At 39.8% G+C, this 23,467-nt stretch overlaps 2 protein-coding genes across 2 annotated transcripts in view; one reads left to right on the top strand and one right to left on the bottom strand.

Annotated features, from left to right (window-relative positions):
• Nucleotides 1-23,467, bottom strand: part of Psmd1 (proteasome 26S subunit, non-ATPase 1) — a 72,574-nt gene that overhangs the window by 17,162 nt on the left and 31,945 nt on the right. Inside the window, exons 17-18 of the mRNA XM_028789542.1 lie at nt 6,498-6,612; nt 3,065-3,181 (exon numbers count right to left, since the gene is read on the bottom strand). Coding sequence (XP_028645375.1) covers nt 3,065-3,181; nt 6,498-6,612 — 232 coding nt within the window. The remainder of the gene's footprint in view (nt 1-3,064; nt 3,182-6,497; nt 6,613-23,467) is intronic.
• Htr2b (5-hydroxytryptamine receptor 2B) lies at nt 11,986-23,328 on the top strand. Its single transcript, XM_028789544.1, has 3 exons — nt 11,986-12,545; nt 19,984-20,184; nt 22,223-23,328. The coding sequence occupies exons 1-3, from the start codon at nt 12,203-12,205 to the stop codon at nt 23,110-23,112; spliced, it is 1,434 nt and encodes a 477-aa protein (XP_028645377.1). The 5' UTR covers nt 11,986-12,202; the 3' UTR covers nt 23,113-23,328.

The raw sequence follows: 23,467 nt of genomic DNA, 5'->3' as shown, positions 1-23,467 counted from the left end.
GGAAGTCACAGGGAGACTTGCAGGAGTTGTCCCCCCAACACGTGGGAACTCGGGTATCAGGCTGTTGGCAGATGTCTTCACCCATAGAGCCATCTTGCCAGTGCTATTTAATTAGTATTCATTATTCTTATACAACCTGAAGATAGGAGAGTACTTTATTTGTTCATATCATTAAGACTCCATTCAAGATCATAACTTGCAATTATTCAAAAAAACCCCAATTATTTAAATTGCTGTATCTTGTCTTTCTAAATGTGACATTTCTTAAGAGTAAATAAACAAAACGAACAACAACAAAAACAAAAAAAGACTATACTTTAGGCTATTCTACCTCCACAAAGGATTCTGCCACTGTTAGTTTGAGGTTATGACTACTAAAAAACCCTAAAATTACTTCTTTTTGTTGGTTTTTTTGAGATAGGGTTTCTCTGTGTCACCCCAGCTCTCCTAGAACTTGTTCTGTGGACCAGGCTGGCCTCAAACTCAAACTTCTGCTTCTCAAGTGCTAAGATTAAAGGTGTGTGCCACCACGCTCAGCTCTGAAAATTTTTTTCTTTGTTTATATAGGGTCTCAAGGATAGCCTTAGAATTACTGATGTAGGCTGGCCTGGAACTCCTGGGATTAAAAGCAGGCACTGCCATAGCAGTTTCATTTTAATTAGGTACTTTATTGTGTGTAGGGTATATATACATGTGGTATGCCCACACATATGCATGGAGGCTTGGGGAGAGTGCCAGAGTCCTACTATAGCACTCTTTACCTTGTTCCCTTTAGACAGGGTCTCTCACTGAACCTGGATCCAGGCTGGCAGCTGTAATCCCCAGAGATCCTCCTGTGTCTGTTCCTCACAGTGCTGGAGTTACAAGCGCATCTGTGTCCATGTGTCACTTTCACATGGGTGCTGGGGTCCAAACTCAGGCCTCCATGATTACACAGCTAACGCTCTACCTGATGAGCTATCTATCTCCCCAGCCTCTGGTTTAATCACTGGAATTCTATAGCCAGGATATGAGGATGGCTAAACGTTCGTCTAGTTGACAATAGAAGCAATGTGAAAGCCATGTGAGGTCCAAGTGAATAAATATTTATATGGCTATTTGAGGTGGTTCATTCTTTAATGACACTGCTCAGCTGGGTAACTTCCAAAGGCTCGGGGCAACATCAAAAGCAGAAATAAAAGCTACTCATATGATAGCTGCTATATTTAAAAGCACCAAGAAATGTGGTCTGTGTTTGCAAAGATGTTTATGTTCTAGAAGACATAGTATATTAAGCAATTCTTGGGAAAAAACAGGATGAGGAGTCAGATTGCAGTGCAATAATACAACTTTTAGAAACCCTGAAAATGATTTCGAGAGAGAAGCTCTGGACAATGAGACAACGACTGTGACTGCTCAGAAAGTGAGGTTTGTCAGACAGAGCTGTCTGAAGCAGAAGACCAATGCACAGTGGGGCAACTGTGCTCCTCTTTCCCAAGTCTCCTCTGCTTAAAATAAAGGTGCTCTGTGTCTGTTGCTGAGCAGAAGAGAGGCCAATGGCCTTGTCCTTTCCTTTCCTTCTATTTTTTTTTTTTTTTAAAAAGACAAAGTCTCACTATGTAGTTCAGGCTGGCCTTGAACTTGTGACCCTCCTGCCTTAGTCTCTTAGGTGCTGGGACTATATGCATTTGCTGGCCTGAACTTTTTTTTTTTTTTTTTAACTGCTAGCAATATTTTGTTTTTAAATGCTTCTCAGATATAAGCATAACTAATTCAAGGCTGCTAAACACTCTAAAAATCTAAGTACAATGGTATGGGCACAGGCTAAGTATTTTTCTTTCTTTTTTTCAGTCCTGGAGATTAAACCAAGGCATATAACCAATGTGCCACACCACCTAGTCTCGTTTATTTTAATATTGAGATGGGTCTTTACTAAGTTGTCCACGACTGCCTTGAAACCTCCTGTTGCCAAGACAGTGCTGAAACTTGAGAGTCTCCTGAGAAGCTGAGATTGCAGGTAGACACCACTTGTACACTACTGGTAGCTCACACTTCTACTGAACACAAGCAGGATAATCTCAGAATACACAAATAAAATACACGTACTTTCTGTTTTCAACACAACAAGATGTCTGGCTGTGTCCACTCGCATTGCACAGTAAAGACTAGTATGAGGTATAAGACACTGTCATGAGGGAAGTTTTAAATAAGTGCCTCAAACTCTGTTACAGTTAATCCAGAGGAGGTACGGTCCATGGAAGATGTAGGAAGGCGACTCCTTGAGGAGAGCTGGGCCATCTTTCTCCCTCACTATATAGATCCAGAGAGAGGATTCAGAGGGACTGCTTAGAGGACTCATGATCAGAGGTCATGAAACGTCATGTCAATGAGATGTCATGGAATCTGACATCTAAAACGGAAAGGAATTAGTTATTGACAGGACTTCCTGAGCCACTGACACCCTGTCCAGGATTGCCTAGGAGGGTAAGAATGTAGATGCAATTTTTAAATGACTGAGGTACACATAAAGCGACTGTAGAAGGTTTCATTGCCTCAAAAGGCAGAAAGGCAGACTGAATTTTCAGTCTCTAACAGAGTAGCCGATCAGTCCTGCTACATCTATTTAAAAGCACACAGAAAGGCAAAAACAGACACCAAAACACACAAAAGAGCTAATTTCATATTTTACCTTATAAGTTATAATTTCTTTAAAACAAACAGACAAACAAACAAACAAAAACAGGACAGGCCTTCTCTGTGTAGTTCTGGCTGTTCTGGAACTTGATTTATAGACCAGGCTGGTCTTGAACTCTCAGAAATCTGCCTGCCTGTGTCTCCTGAGTGCTGGGATTAAAGACATGTGCCACTATACCTGGCTTTTGAGTTATAATTTCTTAAGTATGTTGTCTACTTAAGTTAACAAAGTGACCTTAAATTTATAAAAATACAGCAGGGAAAATGATATCATTACAACAGTCCTAGTCTGCTGCACTCAAATGTGCTGCTTTTCTTTTTTTCTTTTTAGTCACTAAGTAAATTATAGAAAGACCCAAACACAGCTCTCTCCTTGAGCTTCTTGGCTCACCTTTGGACACGTGATTTCAGTCTGTTGGATCATGATGAGAGCTGAAGCTATCAGAGCCCCTTGTCTCACGTAGTTCACAGGGTCGTTGGTCATTGGCTCTAGTAAATTAATTGCTTCCTGAAAGCATAACAAACAAAACAACAAAACTTTAACTGAAGTTGAGATGGCTGTACCTTCAGATCACTCACTGTCAAAGGTATACTTTAGATAAGGGCAATGTTTATTTTTTTTCAAGGCAGAGTTTTTCTGTGTAGCTTTGGCTGTCCTAGAACTAGCTCTGTAGACCAGGCTGGCCTCTGCCTACTGAGTGCTGGAATTAAAGGCAAAGGCATGGGCTACCACTGCCCAGCTATAGTTCTTTTTTTTTTTTTTTGGTTTTTTTGAGACAGGGTTTCTCCGTATAGTCCAGGTGCTGTCCTGGAACTCACTCTGTAGACCAGGCTGGACTTGAACTCAGAAATCCGCCTGCCTCTGCCTCCCAAGTGCTGGGATTAAAGGCGTGCACCACCACTGCATGGCTCCAGCTATAGTTCTTAAATACTCTCTTTCAGCTATGTACAGATACCTGGGTTATACAAATTACTTAGAAATAAAGCAGAGTTATTTAGTATGAATAATAAAAATCTTTCATTGTATTAACTTGTCAGATGCTTTGCTTCAAAGACCATCTGCCCCTAGATATCATATTAAATTTAGAATAATATGGAAAGAGAAAGATCCAATTTGTATTTAAGTTATGAGAGCTGACATAAATGTAAATTAAAAGCCAAAGAGGAAAAATACTTAGCAAAATATCCAACCCTATACTTCCTTTGTTTACAGAACTAATGTAAACTAGAAAAAGAGGCAGCTGGTGAGATAGCTCAGCAGGTAAGGAGCCTGCTATTAAGTCTGACAGTCTGAGTTTGATTCTCAGGACCCACACATAGAGAAAACTGACTCCTACAAGCCATCCTCTGAACTTGACATATATGCTGTGGCGGGCATGCATTCCCTCCCACCTATAACAAAGGAATTCTTTTTTTTTTTTTTTTTTTTTTGAGACAGGGTTTCTCTGTGTAGTCTTGGCTGTCCTGGAACTCACCCTGTAGACCAGGCTGGCCTCGAACTCAGAAATCCGCCTGCCTCTGCCTCCCAAGTGCTGGGATTAAAGGCGTGCGCCACCACCGCCCGGCAACAAAGGAATTCTTAAATATACTTCATCTCTCTAACAAAAAAGATACATATTTTCAAAAGATTAAAGGTGGGGGTGGGTATGTGCACATGAATTCAGGTACCCTTGAAAGCCAGAGGAAGGTGTGGGATCTCCTGGAGCTAGAATTAAAAGACGGTTGTGTTGCTGAGTGGGAGGTGGCACATGCCTTTAATCCCAGCACTTGGAGGCAGAGCCAGGTGGGTTTCTGTGAGTTAGAGGCTAACCTAGTAACAGAGCAAGTTCGTATCTTGAAAAACAAACAAGCAACTGGGAAAAAAAAAAAAGGTGACTGTGAGCTACTCGGTGTAGGTGCTGGGAACCAAATGATGGTTCACTCCAGGAATAGTCAGTATGTGCTCTTAACCACAGAGCCATCTTCTCAGGCTCTGACACATTGTTTCTTCTTTCTCTCTCTCTTTTTTTTTTTGGACAGGGTCTCACTGTGTAGCCCTTGCTGGCCTGGAGCTTGGATTCGAATTCACGAAGATCTACCTGCCTCTACCTTCCAAGTGCTACCACGGCTGGCTTCACAGAGAAATTTGGTTCCTAATAAATCAAGTGCCAAGTACAATTGCTTGCTCTAGCAGTGGACATTTTGTTCAGCAGCTGGGACACAGAGATTAAGTTAAATAGTTATAAAAACATGTGAGTAGAGGCAAGCGCTTATAAAAAACAAACAGGAAACTGGTTGTGGTGATATAATCCTGTAACTGTTAGCATTTGAGAAGCTGAGGTGGGAAGATTCTGAATTCAAGGGCAGCCTGAGCAATATGGCAGGACTCTGCCAAGAAAAGGAGGGAGGGAAGGAGAGACTAGAAAAGCAGGCCAGACCAGATTGGGATAAAATGCTAGGAGAAAATGAAGTATCTCTGAAAAATTCTTTAAAAAGATTAATTTATTAATGTGTGGGCATGACTGCCACAGCGTATGAAGGGAATGCAACCTGTGGAGACTCGTCCTATTTCTACCATGTAGGTCAGAGAGGCTGAACTCAGGCCACCAGGCTTGGAAGCAAGTACCTTGACCTGTTGAGCTATCTTGCCAGCCCAAAGGAAATTCAGAGCCTTTTTTTTTTTTTCCATTAAGTGATATTTCTGTGTTTGCAATGTTGAGTATCAATGATGTATGTTGGATGTGCAGGTCAGTGGCGGTGGAGGTGCTGGGTGGGATGGGAGGGTGCTGTATCTAATATTTATTAAAGGAAACAGTCAAGCAAAGTAAAGTTTAAGTTTCCAGAACTAATCAATTTGAGATAAAGTTTGGGACTGGAGAGATGGTTTGGTGGTTAAGTATACTAAATGGGGTTCAATTCCAGCGCCCTCACACAGCAACAGTTGAACTATTAATTCTAGCTCCAAGAAACCCAATGCTCCTTTCTGGCTTCTGCTAGTACTGCATGTGGGTGGTATACAGACTAACACACAGGCAAAACATATAAAATAAAAAAATCTTTTAACAGACTAAACAATTTCTCTTTCTAGCACAAAAACATATACATTCATTGAGTTAAAAGAAAGGTCCATCCAAGGTGCCCAAGATATATGCATGTGTGCTATTCAAGGCTAAGTATAGTACTTGTATCAATGCTGTGAATCAAGATTACATGTTACATCCGGGCCCAGTGGGTAAGAGCATTTGTTGCCTAATGACCTGAGTTTGATCCCCACAATCAAAGGAGAGAATCAAAGGAAGGAGAGAATAGAATTAACTCCTGCACATGTGTGCATGTGCAAATACATACACACACACACACAGACACACAGACACACACACACACACACACACACACACACACACACACACACACAGAGCATTTTTAACATTTTTAGGGGCTAGAGAGCTCAGTGGTTAAGGGTATGTACACAACCATCTGTAACTATATCTTCTGAGAGATCTGACACCTCTGGCTTCCACAAGCAAACATTATCCACACAGGCATACACACATACATGTAACTAAAAATAATAAAAAAGTGAGTTGATTTTGGGTGGCTTTAGACAGTGATCATCATGTCTATAGTACTGAAGAGAATAACCATGTAATGACAGAGCAGTTCACAATGGTTAGCCAGTTTGTTCTTAGGAGTCTTCAGACACTGCAGCATAGGAAAGTGGGGGAGCACTGTGAAGCCCTGAACACCAAGCTCAGTTTTAGGGATCACACTGAACCTGTATTTTCACAGTTGTTTTACAAAAGCCTGCTGTCAGGAAAGAAGTGACCTCACTGGTTAGGCTGTACCTTGTTTCCTGTACCAGCACAGCAGATTCCCAGGGCCATTGCAGCTCCATAGCGCACATGAGGGTTATAACTCTCTGACAACAAAGAAACCACACTTGGACACTGTTCGGGCGTCCTGATAGGAAATAAAGAAAAAGAAGAGAGTGTTATAGGTAACATGTTATAAACCAAAATGGAGAAATTTTTAACAAGTTTTTATTGCTGTTTCTAAGATATAGGAAACAAAATAATACTTAACAAATAAGTTGTGGAACTAAAAATCTCCCACTGAGAGGTGCATTAACACAGACCTGTAACCCCAAGCAGTAGTGAAACAGATACAGGATGGTCATCACTTGAGCACAGCCTGTACTACACAAGAAAGTCAAGGCCATCAAGAGACACAAGTGGTGATATCCCACAGAATTCTATTTATAGTAGAAATATATTTTCTACATTTTGAAAACAAGCAGAGAGAGGACCGTAACAGAGACTTCTCAAGCAAGCCCCCTGCGTGCTGGTCATCTCCTAGCGCCCACACAGTGGACACTCACCAGTCACAGGGAGCACATTCCTCTGGACGCACTTTCCTACTTTCTGGGCACTATGTACTTTGTTACAGAATACAAGGCATTTACAGAGTCTTTTAGATGTTTCCAGGACAACACAAAAGATGAATCATCTACTTCCAGCACCTGGTGCAGAGGATACCTGTGAGTTTGAGACCAGCCTGGTCTAAATTTCAAGTTTCAGCTAGCCAGAGCTCCATGAAGAACTGGGGATGAGGATTACACCGAAATAAGGAACAAAATTCAGATTATTTTATTTTAATAAAAAGTTCCTTGTTTTCAGCCAACAGTCAGTCATCTTGCCAATGTTACTATTTGTACAAACCTTCCACAGAACAAGAACTCAGCAAGGGCATGCATACAAAGCACTGACATCATTTAACCATAAATTGTACATATGAACTTCCTTGCTTCAACATTCTAGCTTCTATGTCTTTACTGAGTATTTTCTAGAACTAATATATTATAACATATTAATAGATCAAGAGGCTTTCAGAATATGGAGTTTTTCCCCTTCATGAAAAGCTAGTAATACACGTGCACAGGCAGAAACAGTTCTTGGCAGGGTCATCACAAAAGAAAATGTGAAGGTATAAATCTCATGATACTTCTCTGGTAGAGTTACAAGTTTATAATTATCACTAGGTAAGTACCAAATCAGAGGCTTAGCACAATGCACAGGATACTAGCTCCTGAACGGTCCTTGTACTCTCTACAATCCAAGCACCATCTGCAATAGAATTTAAAGGCCGGCTGGACGTCTTTAACCAAACACATCACTGACACCTGAGTTGACACACAGACCCAGGACTCCCTCCCTTCCGCCATTTCTCTCATCATGACCATTCATCTACATAATTCTATTCTCTCCATTCCTCCAGAATCCACAGTTCATCTATCAGTAAATCAACGGAAACCCGTAACTCTTATTTCCACGTTCATGGCTTTGTTTCAGACCCTGATCACCTCTCACTAGTTTCTGTCAACTTACCTTTATTTTATTTATTTGTGTTTAGTTCATTGAGATAGAGGGAACATAGGCTTAGAGTCAGAAAGATCTGGGTTCCAATTCTAGGGCGGTTATTTATCATCAGGGAGGTAAGCTCTGAATCGTACGGGGTCTTTACCCACAAAATATTATCTGTTCCCTTTTGTGCATGCTAGAGAGAGCTGATGTGTCAGTATGCTGACACTGTTGAAATCTAGATGCAAAACCAGAAATTGGCTTTGAATCAGAAAGTTGTGTGCTAACTTGCTATAGTTGCATCTCTATTTTAAAAGACAGTGTAACAGTCAAAGGTCCTTTCAAAACAGTTATTAAACAAGCTGGATTTGCTAGGTAGCTAGCTAGAATTCTCACTTTCAGATTTTCTCAGAAACTTTTTAGGGAACTAGTGGCCCATAGAGTTTTACAACTTGTCATTGGTTGCAGCAAGGGGGGCTGCTGCAAGGAAAACGGACTCATAGAAAAGAATTTACCTAAAATCTATCTTAAAACTTCACCTAGTTGATAATCGGCACTTGAATAAGTAGTAGGAATAAGCAAGTTTTCCTGAGCCAAGCCCCCAAACCTTCAGTTTCCTTTCTTCTTATCAGTACACGGTCATTGGACAGAGCCTCTCTTCCACTCTGTTTTCATGCACGTGTATACTGCACCTTAGCCTTGCTGACCCGTCCATCACCTTTAGCCAAAAAAAAGAGGACACAACTTGGACTTAAGTGTTTTGTTCCTCAAATGGCATTATTTTATGAGACTTAGAAAAAAACAATTTTGCTTGGGACACAAACTCTGGGAAGCTGTTATAGGTCTTGCAGCTGACTTCAGTTAAGCAGAAATTGGTAGTGAGGGCTGGAAATGCAAAAGTCTTAAAAAAAAAAAAAAAGCAAACCCTGTCAGTTTTAGTCTAATAACATTCCAGCTCTGACACATTCTTCAGAAAACACAAGTGTTTGGCCAAGGAAAGACAGCCTATAATAAACTGGCTTAGGCATTTAACCTCTTTTGAGGAGTACAATAAAGCCATATGCTCTTTGCAGGCTCGTCAGTGTTTCAGCAGACAGCTCTAGATGGACTAATGAACACCTAGGCAGAGACTGCAATGCAAAAACACACTGGAAGCAAAACGCTTACACAGTAATCTTTGCTCACACATATGTATATGTAATGATTTAAAGTAATAGTAAATGAAGTCATGATAAAATTGTATAACCATGGGGCTGGAGAGATGGTTCAGTGAGTGGGTCACTGACTGCTTGCTCTTTTAAAAGTCCCGAGTTGAATTCCCAGCAACTATATGGTGGCTTACAACCATCTGTAATGGGGTCCAATGCTCTCTTCTGGTGTGTCTGAAGACAGCTACAGTGCACTCACATTCATAAAACAAATAGATCTTTAAAAAAATTATATAACTGTTTTGCAATTTACAAAGAATCAAGAGATCTCAACATGATTATCAATCAACATCTTGCAATCAATCAGACTTTATGCAAACCACCAGCCTGAGCTCTCAATAGGAAACAGACAAAATCGAGGGGTTGGGGGAGAGAAATTGAATCTGAATATTATGAAACTTCTAGAACAAATAATCAGGTACAGGAAATAGGGGCCATCGAGATGGCTTAGCAGGTAAGGAACCTGGTGCCAAGCCTGACTGCCCAAGTTTGATCCTTGGGACACACATGCAAACTGTCTTCTGACCACTCGAGTGCTGAGCCATGCACAACCCTTACATCATGCATGCAAAAACCAAATAAAACGGTAACAAAAATTTAAGTAAAATTTTTAGGAAATGCAATCAACAAAAGGTACTATTGAGAAATCAAACAGGAATGATGGCCCGAAAGAAAACAAATAGATCTTGAGGATTATCCTGAGCTATTTTCTTCAGTGTTACAGTCACTGGCATTGTGCTCATGGTCTGTAAATAACCTAATGAAACAACCTGCTGGGACATCGATGCAAAGATCAACCCATGAAAGTGGAAGAGGGGTGGTGGGGAGGAGGAGGAGGAGAAAGAAGAGCAAGAGGATGTGAAACATGATAGAAATGCCTTATGCATATGTATGAAGATGCTTAATAAGAAACACACAAATCTCATCAGTTAGAGGCTTTTTTGTTTTGTTTTGTTTCTCTGTGTAGTGCTGGCTGTGTCAGGACTGGCTCTGTAGACCAAGGTGGCCTTGAACTCAGACAGATCTGCCTGCCTCTGCCTCCCAAGTGCTGGGACTAAAGGTGTGCACCACCACTGCTCTGCTAGGGCTTTAATGTTAAGCCAGTTTTATAGTTTAGAGAAAACTTCAAGAGAATAATTGGTAAGATTTATACATTACTTTTCAGAAATAGGGCAGAAATACATTTTTTTCTACACATTATACACTCTTTCCAATTAAAAAACCTACTGGAAAAGAAGTTGCCAATGGACCAGCTCCCAAATTTGGATGCTGTTTAAAAATGAACAGTGACAAAGTTTCTGCCAAAATCTATGTATACAAGCAGCATGCGGATCTTTCTCTTCTTTTCTATATAAGGCTGTGACGTGAGTAAATTAATTGCACTCCACAGCAAAGGCATAAAGCTGGATGAGAATATTGTCTCACTGCAAGAAACTACAAGTGTGCAAACTGCTATACGGCCATGGGGGAGGATCTCCATAAAATACATACTCCAAAATCTCGAGATTCTATCTTCTTTTCTCAAAAGGGAAAAACAGTCTAGGTCTCATTCCAAATAAAATCATCTTATGCTACGGTAAGAGTTTACCCCTAAACAGCAAAGAAAACACATAAGGATATGACTTGAATAAGGGTCATGAACTTGCTGGAACACGATGAACGAGCTGTTTTATGAATCACAATGAATATAGCTATACTCTAATAATGACAGTATCACAAGAGGAAATAGCCTCTCTGGCAGGCAGACAGCTGCACAACACATTTGTTTCACTGCCTTCAAGTACCAGCTGCTGAGGCTCAGGGTAAGTAAGTCAATGGGAGGAGGATCTGTCAGGAGAGGGAGTCCAACTGAACAGACACAAGGACGGCATGCTTAGGAAAGCCACAAGCAGACAAGCGTAAGTACTTAGCAAATTCATATGGAACTAACAGGTTTTTGTTGTTCCCATTTTAATCTTCAGGAGCTCTGCTTCCATAGTCCTTTGCAGCTATTCAGTGGTTTAAGAATTACAAATATGAAGGCAAATTTAATATGGAATTTGTGAGTATAATGAACAAATAACATAATCTTCCTCTTAAAGTGCTTCTCAAGGGAACTGGGAAAAGTAAAGGAAACTTAAGAACTCAAAAAGAACTGGTTCAAACTTGGCAGACTGATTTGATTACATTTAAAATCTTACACAAAGAAGACATTCCTACTAAAAGCAAGTATTTGGCTAGTGATACTTTGTACTACTACTTTCTCTCCAACTTAAGAAATTATAAAATGAGTTACCAAGAAGCTTTAAAATTAACAACCATCATAAAAATGGCTACAAGTACAGATTCAGGTTCTTAGCTGGTAAATTCTTTACTCAGACCTTAGGGGCTTGCCTCTTACTTGGTGGGCCAGTACTTACTGAAACCTTTACTTGCAACTATTTAGAGCTTTGATTCACTATTTGAATGCTTTCTAAAGTTAAGGGAAAAGGTATCCAAGGGTTGGATACCAAGTAGTGTGTTATGGCCTCTATTATTAACTCCGTGGGCACTGGCTGCACTGTCACAAAGCACACCACCCTATCCAAATAGGAGGGGGACTTAGCTCTAAATAGGAAGGGTCCTTAGCTTTAGCGTTTTACTGCTTTCTGGAAATGACAACCTCTCTGTATCCAGGGGGAAACTCTGACATGTAAGTTCAAGTTCATCTCTTAAAATTATGGGAAAAAAAAGATATGATAAACTAACTTTTTTTCTTCCACATCTATTGGTGTCTTTCATCGAGTCTTCTGAAATCTAAGCCTCTAGAAAACTAAAATGTGGATGTCTTACCTGCAAACACCGACAGATGTGTATACAGTCCCATCTTGGAGAAGCTGAATCTTTTTAGAAGGAAGAAGTTAACCTTGGCTGTGAGTGTCTGGCAGGTACAATGCTTTGCAAAAGCAGATGACCTGGTGAGCTACTACTGACCATGCTGACCACTATCTGGAACTGGACTGAGTCATGGAAGGGCGAATGGCTTCATCTTATAAAATGTCTGAACAAAGAACAATCTCTGAGCACATTTTACAGAAAACATTTAACCGTTCTGGATTAAAGACAGAATCAGTAGCAGAGGAAATGAAGCAGACTGTGGAGGAACAGGGGAATACAGTGCACTGGGAAGCTCTCCTGATACTCGTGGTGATAATACCCACCATTGGCGGGAACATTCTTGTCATTCTGGCTGTTTCACTGGAGAAAAGGCTGCAGTATGCTACCAACTACTTTCTAATGTCCTTGGCGGTGGCGGATTTGCTGGTTGGACTATTTGTGATGCCGATTGCCCTCTTGACAATCATGTTTGGTAAGTATTTCCCCTTGTTCCTGCCACTGAACACTACTAAAGAAACGGAGGCTCACTGACCTTTTTTTTGTTTGAAATAAAAGATGGACCTGGATTAAAAACACAGAAGGGAACATTCCTTCATTTTTTCTATGATTTGTAATAAATGTGAAAGGACACAAAAATAATCTTAGGAGCATTTTTACCCTTTATTAGCCATCTTATAAACTCATTACGTTGGCAATATTTGCAGATTATGCATGTTACTTAAATATTATAGTAAGTAAAAAAGTGTATTTTAAAAAAAATTATTCATACTTTCTCTTTAACAAAGTGATCAATAACTAGGATAATTGTGGGACTTTAATAATAGAGTCATTGAATCAGCGAGTCCCAATTAAAATTAGGCATTGTTCAAAAAATTCCTATCTTAACTCTTTCTAACCTGAGTATTGAGCTTAGACAAGGTGTCTATACATAAGTCATGCTAAGTGAAAATGTTTAATTACAAAAGGAAATGGTCTTCCTCAAAGTATCTCAAGAGAAGTTCCATTTGTTTAATTTTTTTATGGTATCTGACCATCTGTGTTCCCAACAAACTTGTAAGTTAATAAAATAAGTGGAACAGACCCTGAGTTACTGTGATAATAAAAATATAGTTTGACTTTCAGATCTTTGTTATAATAAAAAAAAGACAGTATTAAAGTAGGCCTAGAGTATCTGCTGGATTACATCCTCCCTGCTGAGTGAAGAAACACAACTGAGACTGCTGAGAAGCGAGGACGGCTCCTGCTTCAAAGCCGCATTGTAAGGACAGTTCATCAGTCAGTGCTTGGTATAAACTGTTAGCCCACTAATAACTTAAAATTGTAGACGGTCAGGCTTCTAAGAACTGCACCTATGTGGAGAATAATTATGTAAGTTATAGAAGTAAAGTGCAGGAATTCAGAACACACTAGCTTATTGAACTTAAAAGTGAAGAAAAACTGCTATTCCAATTATTTTTATAAGAAACAACTCAGAGACATCTGAAATGAAGCACTCTGTCTTCATAGGCAGTAAGAGATGAGGAGTCACTCACTAAGCTTTAAAGGAAACCAAGCCAGGCTAAGCAACAACACTCAAGCCTCCACTGCCTTCATGGATTCTCTAGTCAGTTGTACTGTTTTTCTCGCCCTTCCCTTTCCTTGGTAATTCTGTAACCTTCTGAATAGCCTGATGGTACATGTTAGCCATAAAGAGTAAGAAATGATACTCTAAAAACAACCTGAAGGGCAAAGACAGGAAGTGAGGATGATGTAGGGCGGTCAGAAAGACCTCACAGGAGTAAGAGTCCAATTCTCATCTCCATGGTCCTAGCTATAGCTTAAAGCATAAAACCATACTCTTTGATGCTTTGCCAGGCAGCAAGAAAATGCTGAAATCCTTTTATCTTTGTTTTGCTAACACAAGATTAAAAATATTGAATGAAGAACTGAATTTTACAGAAGTGAAGTTTAACTTGAAAGCTTAGTCCGTAAACACCAAACATCTGCTTAACACAAAATTCTGAGCTGGGTATGTAAATCACTGGCTTAGGTTAAGGAATCTTAACAGAGGGAAGTTTTACAGTGTTCAAGTTAGCTGACAAACACTTCACAAGGTTCCAAATAGTAGGCATCCTATGAACTGAGAAAAACTGCTTATATAGAAAAATTGTTCTTAAGATATTCTTAACAATAAAAAGCAGAAAACAAACATTTTAACATAAAATATATATTCCACCTGCATACTTATGTTTTAAATTATAACCCATTTTAACAGCATTTCATTCTGCAAATACTTAAAAACAAATAATTAAACATTTGCTACTGGTAATTATGCTGTACAAAGGGGTTCTTAGATTGGGGTTTGGGGGGAAGTGACCCAGAACTAACTGGGGAACATAATCATCATTGAAAATGTCACAGTATGAATTCGTTATTTAAGACATACTGTGAGACAGTGCATGTGGACACATGCTGCCCTTGGGAAGCATCAAATCGATGTTTAGAAATTGGAAGCTGGGCACAGTCTGTGGGGACCTGACTCAAACAGTAAGGTCTTTGTATAGCCTTTCTCAGATGATTGACACTAAGACTTTCTAAACTAACACATTTGCATGAACTTCTGATAATTTTTAAAAGTAGCAACACATGACTTTCTCTAATTGCATGGGAAATCTTCAGAACTTCTGAAGTTTACAAACAAAAGTGCTCTTGGTTATATAATCATTAAAGATTAATTACCATTATAAACAGTCTTAGGTATTACCAGGAAATTCAATGACGGTAACTAAAAACCTTTATAACAGTTAAGTATTCAAACTTAAAAAAACAAGTTAAGAATAACGAAGTGCCCTAGTGTTCTTAACTGAGGAATATTTTATTCAAATTTATTTATGTAATGTTAATTGCATATTGTCTGAGTTTCTGTTTTACCAAGATTGTGACACTCTTGACACTTTCTGCCATTTCTTCTTTTGAAGCACTTGATGTGACCTTACAGCTTTACTTACTTATTTATTTTTATTGTTTTATCTTTTATTTTTAAAATCCATGATCATAATACATTGGCTTTTAACACAAACCCTGAAAATACCTACATTAGAAATACTTGGGCAAGGAAGTCTGGGGCAGGAGGACTGCAAACTGGATGTTATCCTGAGAGCTATACAGTACGACCCTGTCTCAACAAACAAATGAACAAACACACACCTCCAAACCACCAGCCACTGGAGAGATGGTAGTCTACGGTGCAGTGGGGAAGGTGGGGAAGGTGCTTGGTCGGGGGCCTGAGGTCATCCCTGAGACACATAGGGTAGGAGGAGAGAAATGACTCTGTCAAGTTGTCCTTACTGTGCACTGGCCCAAACACACACACACACACACACACACACACACACACACACACACCCCGCAAGCACAGACACTGAAACACTACAAACAAAAAATAAACACCAATCAACTAACCGAGAAGCTTTCTAAGAATCTAAGCTCTGAACCATGTTATTACTTTTTGAAATACAAAAAGCAGTAGAACTTCTTTTAAAACTTCTTTTAAAAAGCTACTTAGGGCTGTCCCACAACAGTTAATTTTCTAAACTGTGTAGCTTTGTGAACCCTGGGGGTATGGTCTTCTGGAAAGCCTTTCCAAACAATCTTTAAAGTTCTTAGAATAAGGGAGATATTTTATGACTCAAATTTATAGACTGATGCTAATGATTTTTTCATAAACTAAAATCCTGCCTAAAGGGCAAGTATATGTCAGACGCAGTGAACCTATCTCACCAAAGCAAGGAGCTTCTGGTTAAAAAATATCCGATTTCTACAATTAATAAAAAGAAATTCAGTAATAACATATTCTTCCTCCGAGCACAAGCCTGGACACAGCCCAATGACAATCCACATAAGTTACTAATGCTTCAGTGCAATAACAAATAGCAATAAAATTCAACTTTAGTAAAAGACACTTTCATGTTCTCTGCCTCCCCCAGTAGAGGCTAACGCTTAAAGTAGCTGCACTGCATTCTTGATGTACTTGGACAGAGAGACACTGGTTCTATACGGGTGATCTGGTTTGTTTCTGAACATGGTTCTTCACTGCTGGTTTGGTTGACCAGTTACTGTTGAAAATAGTAACAACAACGATAATTGTCATTTTCTGAGTGCTTTCTCTGTGCCATACTGTTTCAAACATTTTACACAGATTATTTTACTGTATTTCAAACCTAAAAATATAACATCACAGGAAGCTTATGAAATAGGTAATGCTAGCAGCATGACAGACAGGATCCTACCACAGGTTAACTAGACTGTCTGAGATGACAGAGTAAGTAGCAGCAATAGATGAATCTAGAGGGCTGAGTCTGGAGTTCATATGCTCGGCCTTCATGACTCTACTCTGCTTCTCAAACACAAGTGTTAATCCTACCAGCCCCAAGTATCATAGTCAGCAGGAGACTAACAAGAAAGCCTATAGAACTTTGGGAGTGATGAGGCAGAACCCACTATCTTTTCAATTAAAGATATATTCCATATTATGTGGTAGAATACTTAGGTCTCAGTACTTGTACAATCCTTTAGGTGAATGACTGATCTATTTTTTAAAGAAGGTACTAGAAACAGGCAATGCTTCCTAAGTTGCTGGACCTTGCTTGGAGGCAAATAGAGACAATCATATCCATGGTGTTTCACATTGAACAAAGTATTGTCCTACTAGCAGCTGAATAAACTGTCTACAAACTAAGACTTGTTTTGTTCCTGAAATACTACTCCATGACATTTAACCTACAATTATTTGGGTTCCCACAAAAATGCCAATTATTCCAATATTACTTTCTCTAGTTTTAGTTTAAAGACAGTAAAGGAATAAAGTTAAAAATGGGAGTTGAGCCGGGCAGTGGTGGCGCACGCCTTTAATCCCAGCACTTGGGAGGCAGAGGCAGGCGGATTTCTGAGTTCAAGGCCAGCCAGGTCTATAGAGTGAGTTCCAGGACAGCCAGGGCTACACAGAGAAACCCTGTCTCGAAAAAAAAAAAAAGGGTGGTGGCGGTGGTAGGTTGGAGTATAGCTTGCTTAAGTCTTGGGGCTGTGGTTCAATTTAGGGTGCTGCTGGCAGGTAGATAAGTAATACAGGGTAGGTGGAATTGCTTTTTCAGAAAAATTTTATGTGAAAGTCCAAGAAAAGAAGTTTTAATTAGTCTATATACCTGATTAACTTCTCTTACATTTTTTCTTTTTAAGCTTAAATATTTGCTGTTTCATTTGATTTCTATAAATTTAATTAATATCTAATCCAAGCTCTGCTGAAAATGGGTAGAATAAAATGCATTCCAACATATAACTGTAATTGTAAGTCAAGCCTGATGCTTCCTGTGTGCTCCACGGCGCTGCACTACAGGTGACATTCCTAGTCCTTCTTATGCTTTGCTAAGTTGTTGACTTCTGTTTGGAGACCAGGCGTTGATGTGCTGTCAAGGCTGGCTTTCACTTACTGTGTGGATCACAAACAGCTGCCACCATGCCTGGAGTTCCCTTCCTGCTCTCCACCAGCAATTTAGCATTTAGATTTTATTATCATTATTTTTTAAAGATTTATTTATTTATTTTATGTACACTGTCACTCTCTTCAAACACACCAGAAGAGGGCACTAGATCCCATTACAGATGGTTGTGAGCCACCATGTGGTTGCTGGGAATTGAATTCAGGATCTCTGGAAGAACACACAACCCTAGATTTTGATTTTTTTAAACCTTATTTTATGTGTCTGTATTTTGCCTACATGTATTTCTAGGCACTGTGGGTGCCTGGTGCTAGTAGAGTCTAGAAAAAGGTGTCAGATCCCCAGAACGATGGCTATAGACAGTTGTAAACTGCCATATGGGTGTTGGGAATCAAACTCAGGTCCTATAGAAGAACAGTTAGGCTCTCAACCACTCAACCATCTCTCCAGCTCCCTTTCTTGCTTTTTATAAAAGATTTCTACTAATCTAGTGTTGTTATATTGCTTTCATAAAGTCTATTTATTACTATTTCATAAGGTAGAATCTGAAAGATCTATCTCTCTTATCTCATATACTCTTGCTCTTAAAATTTTATATCACTGTTAGATATTGCTGATTAAAATATGGCTTTCACTAATTTTAATTCCTACTTCTGCTCCAAAATTAGTGTTCATAAATATATTAACTCTGTTGGAAAATAAATCTAACAAGGCTTCACATGCCTAATTAAATCAGCACTGGAAAGCTTTCCTTTTTAGCCTATAATGAGGAATATTATGGGTCAAAGAGTCAAATTCCAAAGACATGTACTTATATGTTTTCTCTGTGGCTTCCTGCTCACAACTACAAGATTTATGGCTAGAATTTTCCAGACCTTAATTTTCAAATGTAGAATACATAATTAAGACCAGCTAAACAGGGAAGTTTAAATTAGTACCAAAGTATTTTATTTTAAAAGTTCTACTGAGACTGTGTGCACTTGAGGATAAAACACCACAGCCAGATGAGGCAGAAGGGTCACATATTTTAGGACAGCTTGAGTCTATGGTGCTATCTCAAACAAAACAACCCAAGAAACCCTCCTCCTCCTCTTCCTCCTCTTCCTCCTCCTCCTCTTTTTCCTCTTCCTCCTCAACAAACAACAACAGAATTTCAAGCAGTAATTTTAGTAGCAGTAAACCTACTTATTAGCATACTTCAGACCCTGGTTTCCATCTCTAGCAATAAATATGCTCTTGTTTTCATTTTTGATGCACGGTGTTGCTATGTTGCCCACGTTAGATTGGATCTGGGGTTAAGTGACCCTTCCATGTCAGCCTCCACAGTAGTGGAGACTCTAGGGTCTACTTCAACCTATAGTCCAGACTCTATTTCCCTATTTTCCTACTCAGTGCCCAGAATGTAGGTTTGGCTTCCCTTTAGTTTCCACTAAAGAAACTCTCCTGTCAGTGATTCTTTTCATTTTTCCACTAGTTGCCTTTAATGTTAGGTGGTTAGAGAATGCATTGTCAGTTCTAAGGTCACTTTCCACTGCTAACAGAACACTGGATGTTTCGGCTAAGAAACTTCAATTACTTAGGTTTTTCTCTATCTGCAGGTTTCTTATGAGTTGTGTGTGTGTGTGTGTGTGTGTGTGTGTGTGTGTGTGTGTGTGTGTGTGTAGGTCAGAGGTTGATGTCAGGTGTCTTCCTCACTCACTTTCCACCTAATTTTTTGAGGAAAGGTCTCTTTACCGAGCCTAGAGCTCAGTGATCTGACTAGGCAGGGTGGCCAGCAGATCCCAGGGACTCTTGTTTCTGTCTCCCTAGCACTGGGGGGTTATTCCAGTACTCAGATTACAGTGCAGATTGTCACAGCTGGGTTTTTAATAAGGTCTGGGGTCTGAACTCAGGTACTTATGCTTGCTGCATGGAAGTACTTTATCAGTCAAGCCGCCCCAGCTCTTAAATGCTCCTTTTTCTATGAGACATTCTGAGTGTCTATCTCATACCAGTAAACCCAGGGATATTTTTTAAGTCTAAAATAGCCTTTTCTACAAAGTATCCCCACAGAATGCATGTTTAAACGTATTTCCATACGATCCCATAGGGATGTGGCTCACTGCATTTTCACACAATGCCTGTGTGTATTATCAGACAGAGTCCCAGAGCCGGCTTTCTCCATCAGTGCCTCAGGTGACACCCTCCCCACTCACTACTCTTGATCAGAATACACAACCTTCTATAGAACGTTTTCAATTAAGATTTCAATTCTGATAAATGCCCTCCTCCATAAACATACTCAAAGATTTAATTACATTTGAATTGATTCATTTGCAACATCAACAGCATCTCAAGGGTCACTTTAAGAGCTTTAAAAATATGTACTGGATTAAGAAAAAAAAAAAAGATTAAACCGAAAGTTGCCATTCAATGAAGAAATGTTTTTTCTTTCAGAGGCTATGTGGCCCCTCCCGCTGGCCCTGTGTCCTGCCTGGTTATTCCTCGATGTTCTCTTTTCAACTGCCTCCATCATGCATCTCTGTGCCATTTCCCTGGACCGCTATATAGCCATCAAAAAGCCAATTCAGGCCAATCAGTGCAACTCCCGGGCTACTGCATTTATCAAGATTACAGTGGTATGGTTAATTTCAATAGGTATGTGGGGAATGCCAAAGACATGGGTGGAGTATCTAGCCTTTATTTCCATATGGCCAGAATGCCAGGTCTGGTACCCAGGAAAACTCAGCGGTCAAGGCAATCCACTGACACCCAGATACTCGTACGTCACGCTCACTGTGCAGCTTCTGAGCCATGCCACCAGTAAAATCTAAGTCGGCAGTAAGTCCGTGTCTTTGGACTACCATCCCACTTTCATATTCAGGAAGTTTAAGCCCAAAGAGTTGATATTTGCAACAAACAGTTAAAGTCTAACTAGTACAAGGAATCTAGGCCCCAAAGTAAAAGAGCAAAAAAACGAAATACATCATAAATCACATCTAACAGCATAAACAAAAGAGGGAAAAGTCAACCTTGCCAAATTTTGTATGCAAGTACCAAAGACCATAAATTCACCCAGTAAGTTGGAGTTCCCATATGTACAGAGTAAAGGCAGTTAAATATCTACTTTAATGTCTTAACTGTCAAAAGGACAGATGTAAAGCTAATGTTTAGAGATGATTTCTAGAAAGAAATCAATTTCCTTTAATCCGTTCTGTTTCTGAGCTCATCATTTTGTTTTTTAAAGATTAGCATTTATTCTGTGTATGAGTACTTTGCCTGCACAGATACATGTGCATCTTGTGAGTGCCTCGTGTCCGAGGAGGCTAGATGAGGACACTGGAGTTTCAGCTGACTGTGAGCACTTTTCCAGTCTGTTGTCATCATCAACACTCAAAGACTGCTGCTACTAGGGTACATCGAGTACAGCATTCATTCAAAGCTCTCCTGAGTTAGTTAGTACCAGAAAAAGAAGCGCATAGATTTGTAACATATGAACCGACCAGGGATTTACTGCTTCCCAGTAGAAAGAACATTTTTTGAAGAGGAAAATAATTATGAGACCTGAAGTGCTAAAAGAGGAGAACACACCCATTGCTTACTTCTCTCTAATCAGTGTCAGGATGTGCTCAATAAAGAAAGATACTGAAATTATCCCCACATTGCTGAAACATTGGCTCTAGAGCCCAAACATTTTTGAAAAACCTGGGAGGAAGGAGGAGGAGTCAAGGAAACATCTACTCAGGATACAGAGACTTTTATGTCAAACAGTAGACGATCAGAATGGGAAAGAACAGAAATAACAAGGTAGGTAAGGGATAAGAGGACTTTCTATAAAGAGCAGGAATATGGTGATAGTTTGTCAGTTAGAACTTATCTAAATGAAGGCTGGATAACATGACTTCATAAACATCAAATTTTTACTAAGTATCTATAATGTGCAAGCTCCTAAGACTATATGGACAAAAGCTGGGTGGTGGCGGCACACATCTTTAATCCAGGCATCTGGGAGGCAGAGGCAGGCGAATCTCTGAGTTTAAGGCCAGCCTGGTCTACAGAGTGAGTTCCAGGCTAGCCAGGGCTACACAGAGGAAACTCTGTCTTGAAAAAAACCAAAAAACACAAAAAGAAAAAAAATTACACGAGAAAAAAAAAAGACAAAGCGCTAACACGGCTCAGCAGTTATGTGCTGTAAGTAAGTTCTCCAGGCGGCAGGCTGCACAGACTTAACCGTGCTGTAGGAGAGGCAGAGAAAGGCAAGCACTGCCACACCCAGCTCAGGCAGCAACTTTCTAAGAAAGAACATTTTGTTTTCTCTAAAAATAGGATTACAAGACACTCACAAATATGAAAAGCTAAAATTCTTAGGTGTGCTTGTACAACCTCAAAAATAATAAGACAGAACTGCCTGAAAATTAAGACACCGAATTTCCAAATTCTCTCTAAACTAACTACTCTGGATACTAACCTTATCTTGTGAATTCTTTTCCAATATGGAAAAGAGCAGATTTGCTCAGTTAGATTCCATTCGTCAAAGGGCCTGTTGATAATTCTGAACAGATTTGAAGGAACTGAAGGTCTCAGGAATTATAAAGCACTCATTAGCATAAAGTTACTGTGATAAACTCTCAAAACGACTGATCTAAGAACAAGAGGTCTTGAAGTGACTCAGTTTATCTTCCTTGGTCTTCCTCAGGCATCGCCATCCCAGTCCCAATTAAAGGGATAGAGAGTGGCGTGGTTGACGCACAGAACGTCACCTGTGTGCTGACGAAGGAGCGCTTTGGCAGTTTCATGCTCTTTGGGTCGCTGGCTGCTTTCTTTGTCCCGCTCGCGATCATGATAGTCACCTACGTTCTCACCATTCACACTTTACGGAGGAAAGCTTACTTAGTCAAAAATAAGCCACCTCAACGCCTAACACGGTGGACTGTGTCCACAGTTTTCCTACGGGAAGACTCATCCTTTTCATCACCAGAAAAAGTGGCAATGCTGGATGGTTCTCACACGGATAAAATTCTACCTAACTCAACTGATGAGACACTTATGCGAAGAATGTCCACAGTTGGAAAAAAATCAGCCCAAACCATTTCTAATGAACAGAGAGCCTCAAAGGTCCTTGGAATTGTGTTTTTCCTCTTTCTGCTCATGTGGTGCCCCTTTTTTATTACAAACATAACTTTAGCTCTGTGTGATTCCTGCAACCAGACTACTCTCAAAACGCTCCTGGAGATATTTGTGTGGATAGGCTACGTTTCCTCGGGGGTGAATCCTCTGATCTATACACTCTTCAATAAGACGTTTCGGGAAGCATTTGGCAAGTACATCACTTGCAATTACCGGGTCACAAGGTCAGTAAAAGTGCTTAAAAAGTGTTCTAGCACACTCTATTTTGGGAATTCAATGGTAGAAAACTCTAAATTTTTCACAAAACATGGAATTCGAAATGGGATCAACCCTGCCATGTACCAGAGCCCAATGAGGCTCCGAAGTTCAACCATTCAGTCCTCATCTGTCATTCTCCTCGACACCCTTCTCACTGAAAACGACAGTGACAGAGCGGAAGAGCAAGTCAGCTATGTATAGTGAACGGGCCGCCCTCATCTGACTGCGTGAGGTGATGAGCAGGACGCACGCGCACCAGGAGAAAGGCGAGTGAAAACTCCCGAGGTTGTCCAGCTTCCTTATCTAAACAAACTCAAAGCACGGGTAAAGTAGTTATGTATGGCTACAAACAAAAGCAATCCCTACTCTGGTTTTCAAATGGAATAAAATTAAATAAGTTGATAAATTTCAGTCTTTTAAAAAATATAAATGTCAAAAAATTTTTAAGTTCCTAATTATGTGTAAAGTTGTGCTAAGAAAGAAATAAAATGAAACAAAAATGTTAACTCTCTACATTTTAAAAAGCACAAGGCACAAACAACAATGACAGGACCAG

Source organism: Grammomys surdaster, unplaced genomic scaffold (genome assembly GCF_004785775.1).
Source record: "Grammomys surdaster isolate TR1022 unplaced genomic scaffold, NIH_TR_1.0 125846, whole genome shotgun sequence".
Lineage (NCBI taxonomy): Eukaryota > Metazoa > Chordata > Mammalia > Rodentia > Muridae > Grammomys > Grammomys surdaster.
Note: the sequence above shows the minus strand (reverse complement) of the source record. Positions and strands in the feature narration are given on the sequence as shown.